This window comes from Arachis stenosperma, chromosome 2, assembly GCF_014773155.1.
Source record: "Arachis stenosperma cultivar V10309 chromosome 2, arast.V10309.gnm1.PFL2, whole genome shotgun sequence".
NCBI classification, from domain to species: domain Eukaryota; kingdom Viridiplantae; phylum Streptophyta; class Magnoliopsida; order Fabales; family Fabaceae; genus Arachis; species Arachis stenosperma.
In genome coordinates this window covers 120,878,410-120,892,321 of record NC_080378.1, presented here as the reverse complement: position 1 = coordinate 120,892,321, position 13,912 = coordinate 120,878,410, and the positions used below count along the sequence as shown (strand labels likewise).

General features: G+C 33.5%; 1 protein-coding gene across 1 annotated transcript; it reads left to right on the top strand.

Moving 5' to 3' along the window:
* The first annotated feature begins 254 nt into the window (after window positions 1-254).
* LOC130963646 (uncharacterized) lies at window positions 255-1,037 on the top strand. Its single transcript, XM_057889751.1, has one exon. It carries the CDS (start codon window positions 255-257, stop codon window positions 1,035-1,037), a length of 783 nt encoding a protein of 260 aa, XP_057745734.1.
* Window positions 1,038-13,912: the final 12,875 nt, after the last annotated feature.

The following is a 13,912-nucleotide window of genomic DNA, read 5'->3' as shown; positions in this document are numbered from 1 at the left end:
TAGAAAATATATGCGGTAAAAATAGGTTGCGAAGTTTAAGTCTCCATGTGCGCATTAAGTCGGTCCAAAGAAAGGCTTAATGTGTGACAGGAATTTTGACAATATTTGATTACTGCAATGAGAGTATCACTTACAGTTAATTTTTCTATCCAAAGATTGAAAATTAATGTTGTACTAGATATCTCAATATGGATTTTTTACCCATTAATTAACTAATATTTACTGCATGTTCTTTTTGTTCTAATCCAGAAACTATGGCTTTAGCTACCAATGTTTCTGCGCAAATTAGCAGTATTCCTATGCTGAATGGTTCAAACTTTAAAGTTTGGAAAGATACCGTGGAGATTGTCCTCGGTTGTATGGATCTAAATACAGCTCTTCGAGAGGAGAAACCCACTTCCACTCCGGAAAATCTCAATGAGGTTAAAATAGAGAAGTGGGAGAGATCCAATCGAATGAGTATTATGATCATGAAACGCTCAATTCCTGAGGCGTTTCGGGGCTCAATTACTGAGGATAAAGATGCCAAACAGTTCCTAAAGGATGTTAAAAAATTCTTTACTAAGAATGAAAAGGCGGAGGCAAGTAGTCTTTTGAGCAAACTTGTCTCCATGAGGTATAAAGGTACAGGGAATATAAGGGAGTACATTATGGAAATATCTCATCTTGCTTCAAAATTGAAAGCACTAAAATTAGAGTTGTCTGAAGATTTACTCGTGCATTTCATTTTGATTTCCCTTCCTGCACATTTTGGGCAATTCAAAGTGAGTTATAACACTCTGAAGGACACTTGGTCCTTAAATGAGCTTATATCTCACTGTGTGCAAGAAGAAGAGAGGCTACAGCAAGATAAGACTGAAAGTGCTCACATGGCTTCATCTTCTCAGTATAAAAGAAAGCGTGATACTACTGCGGATGTGCCTTCTCAGCAGAAAAAGGCTAAAAAACAGGATCAAGTTTCAACATGTTTCTTCTGTAAGAAGGTGGGACACATGAAAAAAATTGTACCAAATATACCACTTGTTGGAATAAATTAATTTTAATAATCCAGATCATCCATATTGAATCACCAAAAATATTATAGTGCGGAAGCATACCTAAATTCATAAATATGAATCATACGATCGGAAGAGTTTGGATCTTGTGGTTCTTTCGATCTTCCTCAACCAAAGCCTTCTGTATTCCTAAGAGGCTGTACTGCAACTCTTTTGATGGGGAAAGAGTAACAAAGGCGGCTTTGGTATATTGGGGACCGAAACCCTAAAGGTCTATTTATATTTGAGCATGGCACCCATTAAACCCTTAAACCCAAATAAAATAGTATCTAAAGCCCAAAAGATAATATATCTAAAATCCAAAAAGATAATTATCTAAGGAATAAAAGATAATATCCGGTTTTATTCTCATTTAATTCCAAATCAAAAGTAATAATGACTTATTCAATTAGCATTTATAACAATAAATGAGATCATCATTATATAAGTCATTTAATTTGAAATAGCATAATTTGTGATTATAATTAATATATGTATTGCCCACAAATAAGTTAAGAAATTAAATAATTTCCTAACAATCTCCCACTTGGGCTATACATATATTATTTCTTGACATAATCACATCTTTATAAACTTTATGCGCGCATCTGAATGCTATTTCTTTCATTACTTTAACAATCTGGTCCGTCTCATACATTAGATATGGAACTACCGCAGCTTTTATCACATTAAATGCTGTGACTAAACCACGCCAATCACCATCCTAATGTACTCAACGACATAGATCAAATTTGGATGAGTAATATGGAAATTACATGCCAAGTGATCTCATGCATGTCTATTTCCAGCTGGTCCAACTTTATTGAGATCAAACACAATACAAATATTGCAAAATGAACATTTCACATAACATGAAATAAACCATCAACTTAATTCTGCAGAAAAATAACTCAATATCTGTCATAGGACATATAGCATAAACTCCCACTAAATCAAGGCATCATAAATATTGACACCCATCCGAGCAGTGTGCTCATGAAAAACTTTAGGGTTCAATCCCTTGGTAATGGGTCTGCTAGCATATACTCTGTTTCCATATGTCCTATGCAAATCTGTTTTTCTTAAACTTTCTCCTTGACAACTAAGAAACTTGATGTCTGTATGCTTCGATTTTGTCAAGCTCTTATTGTTGTTGGAGTATAGTACTACTGATTTATTATCACAAAATATCTTTAATGGCCTTTCAATGTCATCTACTATATGAAGCTTGACAAAGTTTTGCAACCATATGCCATGAAATCGAAATCAGAGTACCTAATGATCTCCAAGTTTTCTGATCTCTGATAAATAAGCATGTAATCCTTTGTTCTCTTTAAACAATGCATTACGCGTTTAACAGCTATTCAATTATCCATATCCGGATTGCTCAAGTATCTGCCTAACACTCCCACTATAAATGATATATCGGGATGTATGTAGATTTGAGCATACATTAAATTTCCTAGTGCTAATGCATAAGGTTTATCATGCATTGCTGTTCTCTCAAGATCATTTTCAGGGTATTGTTTGAGACTGAACTTGTCTCCTTTAGTTACGGGTGTGTCCATTGGTCTACAACTTTCCATGCCATATCTACTTAAAATCTTATCGATATAGTTCTTATGTGATAATCTAAGAATACCTTGAGAGCGATCTCTTAGTATCTCAATTCCTAATACAAAAGAGGCATCACCAAAATCTTTCATTTCGAATTTGTTCGATAGAAATTTCTTAGTTTCATGTAAAAAGCTTATATCGTTACTGGCAAGTAGAACGTCATCAACATGTAAGACCAAAAGGATGTATTTACTCCCACTGAACTTGCAGTATACAGATTTATCTATAATATTTACCTCAAAACCATGAGGTAATGACTTGATGAACTTGTGATACCATTGACGGAAAGCTTGTTTGAGACCATAGATGGATTTTCTCCTTTCTCTATTAGATCTCCTTAATGACACTTCTTGAGGTTGTTGAGCTTGCTGTATGGGTTGGGGTTGAGGAGGATTCTCATTATTTTCCTATACTGTAGCAGTATCTTGAGCAACAATAATATTCTCATTGTTCTCTTGTACTGTAGCTGGATTTACAACAGGATTCTCGTTGTGCTCTTGTACTATAACTGTATCTTGAACAATAATAGGCACAAGGTCCTGATAATTGTCAGTTATAGAATCCTCATCAAAATCAACATTCCTAATATTTCCTTCCCCCCAAACTCAACATCCTCAAGAAATCTCGCATTTCCTGTCTCAAAATAGACCTTAATGCAGGATTGTAAAACTTGTATCCCCGTGAACACTCAGCGTAACCAACAAAGTAGCAACTAATTGTCCTTGAGTCTAATTTTCTTTCGTGCGTCCTATAAGGTCGCGCCTCAGCTGGACATCCCCAAATATGCAGATGCTTTATACTGGGCCTTTTTCCAGTCCAAATTTTATATGGGGTTTTATTAACTGCTTTGCTTGGCACCCTATTAAGGATGTACACTGCGGTCTTTAAGGCTTCTCCCCATAGTGATTCAGGCAAGGAAGAATGACTAATCATACTTCTCACCATGTCCTTAAGAGTTCGGTTCCTTCGCTCTGCAACACCATTCATGCTAGGTTTGCCTGGCATGGTGTATTGCGGAACAATACCACACTCCTCTAGGAAAAGAGCAAAAGGCCCGGGACCTTGCTCACCTGAACCGTCATATCTTCCATAGTATTCACCACCACAATCAGATTTGACAGCTTTAATTTTCTTTCCAAGTTGAAGTTCAACTTCAGCTTTGAAAGACTTGAAAACATCCAAGGCTTGGGACTTTTCATGAATTAAATATAGGTACCCATAACGAGAGTAATCATCTATGAACGTAATAAAGTACCGTTGTCCATTCCAAGAGACAGTAGGGAATGGGCCATATATATCGGTATGTATTAGTTCTAAGACATCTTTAGCTCTCTCGGCACCTAATTTCCTTTCGTTTGTCCTTTTTCCCTTTATGCACTCAATGCAGACTTCAAAGTCTGCCAAATTTAGGGGTCCAAGAATTCCATCCGACACGAGCCCCTGAATTCTCTGTTTAGAGATGTGGCCTAGGTGTTTGTGCCATAACGATGCCGAATTCTCATTTAGTTTTTGTTTTGTACCCGTTTGCAGTATTTCATTATTATAGGAATTTAAGTTAAGCCTATATAGATTATCCACCAAATGACCAGAGCAAATATTATTCGAATTATAAAAGAGACTGACTTTATTGTCTCCGAATGAACAAAATAACCTGATTTGTCCAAACGAGAAACAGAAACCAAATTTCGTCTAAATGACGGTACATAAAATGTCTCTAATAAATCCAAATAAAATCTACTCGTGGAACATAATCTAAAGGTTCCTATAGCTTCGACTGCAACTATATTGCCGTCTGCCACGTAGATGTATCTTTTAGCATCACTTGGCGGTCGGCTCCACAGGCAACCCTACATAGTGACACTTACATGAGTAGTAGCAGCAGAATCTACCCACCAAGTATCAACAGGTGCATAACTTAAACTAGCCTCAGAACAAACGAAAGTAAGAATTATACCCTTCTTTACACGCCAGGTGGCATATTTGGTACAATCCTTCTTCATATGTCCCACCTTCTTACAGAAGAAACAAGTTGAAACTTGATCTTGTTTCTTAGCCTTTTTTTTTTTTGCTGAGAAGGCACATCCGCAGTAGTATCACGCTTTCTTTTATACTGATAAGATGAAGCCATGTGAGCACTTTCAGTCTTATCTTGCTGTAGCCTCTCTTCTTCTTGCACACAGTGAGATATAAGCTTATTTAAGGACCAAGTATCCTTCAAAGTGTTATAACTCACTTTGAATTGCCCAAAGTGTGCAGGAAGGGAAATCAAAATGAAATGCACGAGTAAATCTTCAGACAACTCTAACTTTATGGCTTTCAATTTTGAAGCAAGATGAGACATTTCCATAATGTACTCCCTTATGTTTTCTTTACCTTTATACCTCATGGAGACAAGTTTTCTCAAAAGACTACTTGCTTCCGCCATTTTATTCTTGGTAAAGAATTATTCAACATCCTTTAGGAACTATTTGGCATCTTTATCCTCAGTAATTGAGCCCCGAAATGCCTCAGAAATTGAGCGTTTTATAATCATAATGCTCATTCGATTGGATCTCTCCCACTTCTCTATTTTAACCTTGTTGAGATTTTCCGGAGTGGAAGTGAGTTTCTCCTCTCGAAGAGTTATATCTAGATCCATACAACCGAAGACAATCTCCACGGTATCTTTCCAAACTTTAAAGTTTGAACCATTCAGCATAGGAATACTGCTAATTTGCGCAGAAACATTGGTAGCTAAAGCCATAGTTTCTGGATTAGAACAAAAAGAACATGCAGTAAATATTAGTTAATTAATGGGTAAAAAATCCATATTGAGATATCTAGTACAACATTAATTTTCAATCTTTGGATAGAAAAATTAACTGTAAGTGATACTCTCATTGCAGTAATCAAATATTGTCAAAATTCCTGTCACACATTAAGCCTTTCTTTGGACCGACTTAATGCGCACATGGAGACTTAAACTTCGCAACATATTTATTACCGCATATATTTTATATTAATTGGCCAAACAATAACCTTCCTTTGGGCCGATTATTGATCGCATAATTAATAGAAAATAAACAAAAGTGTGCAATGCTTATTATTTGGCCAAATAATAAACTTCCTTTGGGCCGATTATTGTTCGCATAAATAATAAGTATTACTTTATTCTTCAATTAGTTACCCAAATATGTATTTACCATCAATATGTATATGTAATTCGGCCAAATACAGACCTTCCTTTGGGCCGACCAATATTCGCATGAATTACATATCACCATATTCCTAATGTTTTAAATAAATCAATTTTCACAAAAGAGGCTACTTTGGCAGCATAATGTTCAATCAATTTATTTCAAAACCAAATCTTTATAAAATAGATGGGTATACTAATCCAAATTGTTACTAGTTTCTTTATGTAACAATTAAATAATATTTTCTATTATTTAAATATTATTAATATGTATACATAACTTGGTCAAATATAAATCTCCTTTTGGATCGATTAATATTCGCATAAGTTACATATACATAATAATTCTTATATCCTAAAAGGATAATCAATTAATTTTACACCAAATTAATAGCACACATAATTAAATCCAAAATAATCATAATAATGTTCTTTAGAATAAAACATCTGTTTATTACGTAAATTAATTGTCAAATCGCTCTCATGTAAATATATATATATATATATATATATATATATATATATATATATATATATAAAGATTGCAATCACAGTATTAGAATAAAAAAAATGTTAACCTTTAAAGTGATTATATATCCTATACTGTGAAAGGTTATATATACAGTGCCGTTTGCATTGCCTTTTTTTTTAATTATTATTAAATATATATACGTATATTGATGCACATACAAAAGGGGAACAATTAGCGTGCAACAATTTCGGATGCAACGTAAACAACGCATATATATATTGATCTAATAAAATAAAATCGAATATTTTCGATGATTAAATTATGGATGACTCTGATACCACTTGTTGGAATAAATTAATTTCAATAATCCAGATCATCCATATTGAATCACCAAAAATATTATAGTGCGGAAGCGTACCTGAATTCATAAACATGAATTATGATCGGAAGAGTTTGGATCTTGTGGCTCTTTCGATATTCCTCAACCAAAGCCTTCTGTATTCCTAGGAGGCTGTACTGCAACTCTTTTGATGGGAAAAGAGTAACAAAGGCGGCTTTAGTATATTGGGGACCGAAACCCTAAAGGTCTATTTATATTAGAGCATGGCACCCATTAAACCCTTAAGCCCAAATAAAATAGTATCTAAAGCCCAAAAGATAATATATCTAAAATCCAAAAAGATAATTATCTAAGGAACAAAAGATAATATCCGGTTTTATTCTCATTTAATTCCAAATCAAAAATAATAATGACTTATTCAATTAGCATTTATAACAATAAATGAGATCATCATTATATAAGTCATTTAATTTGAAATAGCATCATTTGTGATTATAATTGATATATGTATTGCCCACAAATAAGTTAGGAAATTAAATAATTTCCTAACAATCTCCCACTTGGGCTATACATATATTCTTTCTTGACATAATCACATTTTATAAACTTTATGCGCGCATCTGAATGCTATTTCTTTCATTACTTTAACAATCTGGTCCGTCTCATACATTAGATATGGAACTACCGCAGCTTTTATCACATTTAATGCCGTGACTAAACCACGCCAATCACCATCCTAATATACTTAACGACATAGATCAAATTTGGATGAGTAATATGGAAATTACATGCCAAGTGATCTCATGCATGTCTATTTCCAGCTGGTCCTACTTTATTGAGATCAAACACAATACAAATATTGCAAAATGAACATTTCATATAACATGAAATAAACCATCAACTTAATTCTGCAGAAAAATAACTCAATATCTGTCATAGAACATATAGCATAAAATAAACTCCCACTAAACCAAGGTATCACAACTATTGACACCCATCCGAGCAGTGTGCTCATGAAAGACTTTAGGGATCAATCCCTTGGTTAATGGGTCCGCTAGCATATACTATGTTCCTATATGTTCTATGGAAATCTGTTTTTCTTGAATTTCTCCTTGACAACTAAGAACTTGATGTCTATATGCTTCGATTTTGTCAAGCTCTTATTGTTGTTGGAGTATAATACTGCTGACTTGTTGTCACAGAATATCTTTAATGGCTTTTCAATGTCATCTACTATATGAAGCTCAGTGACAAAGTTTCGCAACCATATGCCATGTTTGGATGCCTCAAAGCAAGCAACATATTCTGCCTCCATTGTTGAGGAAGCTACAAGAGTCTGTTTGTTAGACTTCCATGCAATAGCTCCTCCAGCCAAAGTGAAGATACAGCCTGAAGTAGAGCGTCTACTATCTTGGCATCCCGCAAAATCGGAATCAGAATACCCAATGATCTCCAAATTTTCTGATCTCCGATAAGTGAGCATGTAATCATTTGTTCTCTTTAGATAACGCATTACGCGTTTAACAGCTATCCAATGATCCATACCTGGATTGCTCAAGTATCTACCCAACACTCCCACTATAAATGATATATCGGGACGTGTGCAGACTTGAGCATACATTAAACTTCATAGTGCTGATGCATAAGGCTTATCATGCATTGCTGTCATCTCAAAATCATTTTTAGGGCATTGTTTGAGACTGAACTTGTCTCCTTTAGCTACGGGTGTGTCCATTGGTCTACAATTTTCCATGGCATATCTACTTAAAATCTTTTCGATATAGTTCTTTTGTGATAATCCAAGAATACCTTGAGAACGATCTCTTAGTATCTCGATTCCTAATACAAAAGAGGCATCACCAAGATCTTTCATTTCGAATTTGTTCGATAGAAATTTCTTAGTTTCATGCAACAAGCCTATATCGTTGCTGGCAAGTAGAATGTCATCAACATATAGACCAAAAGATATACTCCCACTGAACTTGCGGTATAATCTATGATATTACCTCAAAACCGTATGAGGTAATGACTTGATGAAACTTGTGATACCATTGACGGAAAGCTTGTTTGAGACCATAGATAGATTTCTTTAACTTACAAACCATAGATTTTGAATCACCTGATACAAAATTTTCTGGTTGTACCATATACATCGTTTTATCAATGTCACCATTGAGAAACGCTGTCTTTACATCCATCTGATGTAGCTCCAAGTCAAAATGAGCTACTAGTGCCATTATGGTTCTAAAAGAGTCTTTCGATGATACTGGAGAGAAAGTCTCTTTATAGTCTATGCCTTCTTTTTGAGTAAAGCCTTTAGCGACTAGACGAGCTTTATATCTCTCGACATTACCCTTAGAATCCCTTTTGGTTTTAAATATCCATTTACAACCAATTGGTTTCACACCCCCAGGTAACTCCACGAGATCCCAAACGTCATTGTATTTCATAGACTTCATCTCTTCTTTCATGGCATCGATCCACTTTTCAGAGTTAGAACTTTGCATGGCTTGAAGAAAATTGATTGGGTCATTTTCTGTCAAACCAATGCCATCCTCATGTTCTTGGAGATAGACAACATATTCATCCAAAATTGCACTTCTCCTTTCTCTTATGGATCTCCTTAATGGCACTTCTTGAGGTTGTTGAGCTTGCTGTATGGGTTGGGGTTGAGGAGGATTCTCATTATTTTCCTGTACTGTAACAGTATCTTGAGCAACAATAATATTCTCATTGTTCTCTTGTACTGTAGCTGGATTTACAACAGGATTCTCATTGTGCTCTTGTACTATAACTGTATCTTGAACAATAATAGGCACAAGGTCCTGATCATTGTCACTTATAGAATCCTCATCAAAAGCAGCATTTCTAATATTTCCTTCCCCCCCCAAACTCAACATCCTCAAGAAATCTCGCATTTTCCGTCTCAAAAATAGACCTTGATGCAGGATTATAAAACTTGTACCCCCGTGAACGCTCAGCGTAACCAACAAAGTAGCAACTAATTGTCCTGTAGTCCAATTTTCTTTCATGCGGCCTATAAGGTCGCGCCTCAGCTGGACATCCCCAAATATGCAAATGCTTTATACTGGGCCTTTTCCCAGTCCAAATTTCATATGGGGTTTTGTTAACTGCTTTGCTTGGCACCCTATTAAGGATGTACACTGCGGTCTTTAAGGCTTCTCCCCAGAGTGATTCAGGCAAGGAAGAATGACTAATCATACTTCTCACCATGTCTTTAAGAGTTCGGTTCCTTCGCTCTGCAACACCATTCATGCTAGGTTTGCCTGGCATGGTGTATTGCGGAACAATACCACACTCCTATAGGAAAAGAGCAAAAGGTCCGGGACGTTGCTCACCTGAACCATCATATCTTCCGTAGTATTCACCACCACGATCCGATTTGACAGCTTTAATTTTCTTTCCAAGTTGAAGTTCAACTTCAGCTTTGAAAGACTTGAAAACATCCAAGGCTTGGGACTTTTCATGAATTAAATATAGATACCCGTAACGAGAGTAATCATCTATGAACGTAATAAAGTACCGTTGTCTATTCCAAGATACAGTAGGAAATGGGCCACATATATCGGTGTGTATCAGTTCTAAGACATCTTTAGCTCTCTCGGCACCTAATTTTCTTTCGTTTGTCCTTTTCCCCTTTATGCACTCAATGCAGACTTCAAAGTCCGCCAAATTTAGGGGTCCGAGAATTCCATCCGACACAAGCCTCTGAATTCTCTGTTTAGAGATGTGGCCTAGGCGTTTGTGCCATAATGATGCCGAATTTTTATTAAGTTTTTGTTTTGTACCCGTTTGCAGTATCTCATTATTATAGGAATTTAAGTTAAGCCTATATAGATTATCCACCAAATGACCAGAGCAAATATTATTCGAATTATAAAAGAGATTGACTTTATTGTCTCCGAATGAACAAAAATAACCTGATTTGTCCAAACGAGAAACAGAAACTAAATTTCGTCTAAATGACGGTACATAAAATGTCTCTAATAAATCCAAGTAAAATCCACTCGTGGAACATAATCTAAAGGTTCCTATAGCTTCGACTGCAACTATATTGCCGTCTGCCACGTAGATGTATCTTTCAGCATCACTTGGCGATCGGCTCCACAGGCAACCCTGCATAGTGACACTTACATGAGTAGTAGCAGCAGAATCTACCCACCAAGTATCAACAGGTGCATAACTTAAACTAGCCTCAGAACAAACGAAAGTAAGAATTATACCCTTCTTTACATGCCAAGTGGCATATTTGGTACAATCCTTCTTCATGTGTCCCACCTTCTTACAGAAGAAACAGGTTGAAACTTGATCCTGTTTCTTAGCCTTTTTCTGCTGAGAAGGCGCATCCGCAGTAGTATCACGCTTTCTTTTATACTGAGAAGATAAAGCCATGTGAGCACTGAGTTTCTTAGTAAAGAATTTCTCAACATCCTTTAGGAACTGTTTGGCATCTTTATCCTCAGTAATTGAGCCCCGAAACGCCTCAGGAATTGAGCGTTTCATGATCATAATGCTCATTCGATTGGATTTCTCTCACTTCTCTATTTTAACCTCATTGAGGTTTTCCGGAGTGGAAGTGGGTTTCTCCTCTCGAAGAGCTATATCTAGGTCCATACAACTGAGGACAATCTCCACGGTATCCTTCCAAACTTTAATGTTTGAACCATTCAGCATAGGAATACTGCTAATTTGCGCAGAAACATTGATAGCTAAAGTCATAGTTTCTGAATTAGAACAAAAAAACATGCAGTAAATATTAGTTAATTAATGGGTAAAAAATCCATATTGAGATATCTAGCACAACATTAATTTTCAATCTTTGGATAGAAAAATTAACTGTAAGTGATACTCTCATTGCAGTAATCAAATATTGTCAAAATTCTTGTCACACATTAAGCCTTTCTTTGGACCGACTTAATGCGCACATGGAAACTTAAACTTCGCAACCTATTTATTACCGCATATATTTTCTATTAATTGGCCAAACAATAACCTTCCTTTGGGCCGATTATTGACCGCATAATTAATAGAAAATAAACAGAAGTATGCAATGCTTATTATTTGGCCAAACAATAAACTTCCTTTGGGCCGATTATTGTTTGCATAAATAATAAACATTACTTTATTCTTAATTAGTTACCCAAACATGTATTTACTGTCAATATGTGTATGTAATTCGGCCAAATATAGACCTTTCTTTGGGCCGACCAATATTCGCATGAATTACATATCACCATATTCCTAATGTTTTGAATAAACTAATTTTCACAAAAGAGGCTACTTTGGCAGCATAATGTTCAATCAATTTATTCTAAAACCAAATCTTTATAATAGATGGGTATAATAATCCAAATTGTTACTAATTTCCTTATGTAACAATAAAAATACTTTTTTTTTTATTATTCAAATATTATTAATATGTACATATAACTTGGCCAAGTATAGATCTTCTTTTGAATAGATCAATATTCGCATAAGTGATATATACATAATAATCTTTATATCCCAAAAGAATTATTAATCAATTGTATGCTAAATTAATAGGATAAATCAATTATCATATCAAATTAAAAAAAATAGATACAGTAAAATATATATATGCGCGGGCAATAATATATATATATACACGCAATCATATTAAACCCACACCAAAAGGCTTAATAGAGCCATACATATATGCACAGTAGCACAACCATGGTAAACGTATGTGTATAAAAAATTGCAATACAGAATATTTGCATTAAAAAAAAATAATCCTTGTGCTCGTGCCTCAGTACCATATATATATATATATATATATATATATATATATGAGTAATTACCCAAATCAGTCCCCGAGAATTTCAGAATCAGACATTTTAGTCTTCAAGGAAAATTAATACACAGATTAATCCCCAAGGTTTTACTCCGGCAGACAAATCAGTCCCCAGTTCATTTTCCGGCAGTGTAATTACCCAGATCAGTCCCCAGAGATTTTAAAAACGGACATTTTAGTCCCCAAGAAAAACTAATGTACAAATCAATCCCCAACGTTTCTCTCTATTAGACATAATAGTCCCCTGTCCAAAAATAAAATAAAATAAAATAATAATTATTATTAATTACACAATAATATTGTACTATATTTTTTGTATTTTTTGGACAAAAATAATGATAAATTTATTTATTAAATTCTTATATATATATATATAGTGTCAATAATAATAATAATAATAATAATAATAATAATAATAATAATAATAATAATAAAATTAGTAGAGATTATTTTACAAGAAATTTAAAGTTAAAACCATTTGATATTTTTGTATTTAATATAATCAAAAGATGTCCTTGGTAAAAAAAATATATATATGTTTGTATTAAAAAATATGTATTAAAAGAAAATATTTTAATTTGGATTAATATTAAATACATATTTTTTTAATACAAACATTTTTTAAATATTACATCTTTTTTATATTAAATATAAAAATATCAAAATAGTTTTAACCTTGAATTTCTTGTAAAATAATCTCTAATAGTTTTATTTATTATTATTATTATTATTATTGAGTGACTATATATATATATATATATATATATAAGAATCTAATGAATAAATCATTATTTTTATCTAAAAAATACAAAAAATCATGGTATAATAATTATTATGTAATTAATAATAATAGTATATCTTTTAATTATATTAAATACAAAAATATCAAATGATTTTAATTAATACTAATCAATAAAATTATTAGAGATTATTTTATAAGAAATTCAAGGTTAAAACTATTTGATATTTTTATATTTAATATAATCAAAAGATGTAATATTTTAAAAAATTATTTGTATTAAAAAAATATGTATTTAATATTAATCCAAATTAAAATATTTTCTTTTAATACATATTTTTTAATACAAACATATATATTTTTTTTACATACGCCATCTTTTGATTATATTAAATACAAATATATCAAATGATTTTAACTTTAAATTTCTTGTAAAATAAACTGGGGACTGATTTGTCTGCCCGAAAATGAACTGGGGACTGATTTGTCTGCCGGAGTAAAACTTTGGGGATTAATCTGTGTATTAATTTTCCTTGGGGACTAAAATGTCCGATTCTAAAATCCTCAGGGACTGATTTGGGTAATTACTATATATATATATATATATATATATATAGATCGAAAGAATATTACAAAAATACTGATATTTTTGATGACTAAATTATGGATGGCTCTGATACCACTTGTTGAAATAAATTA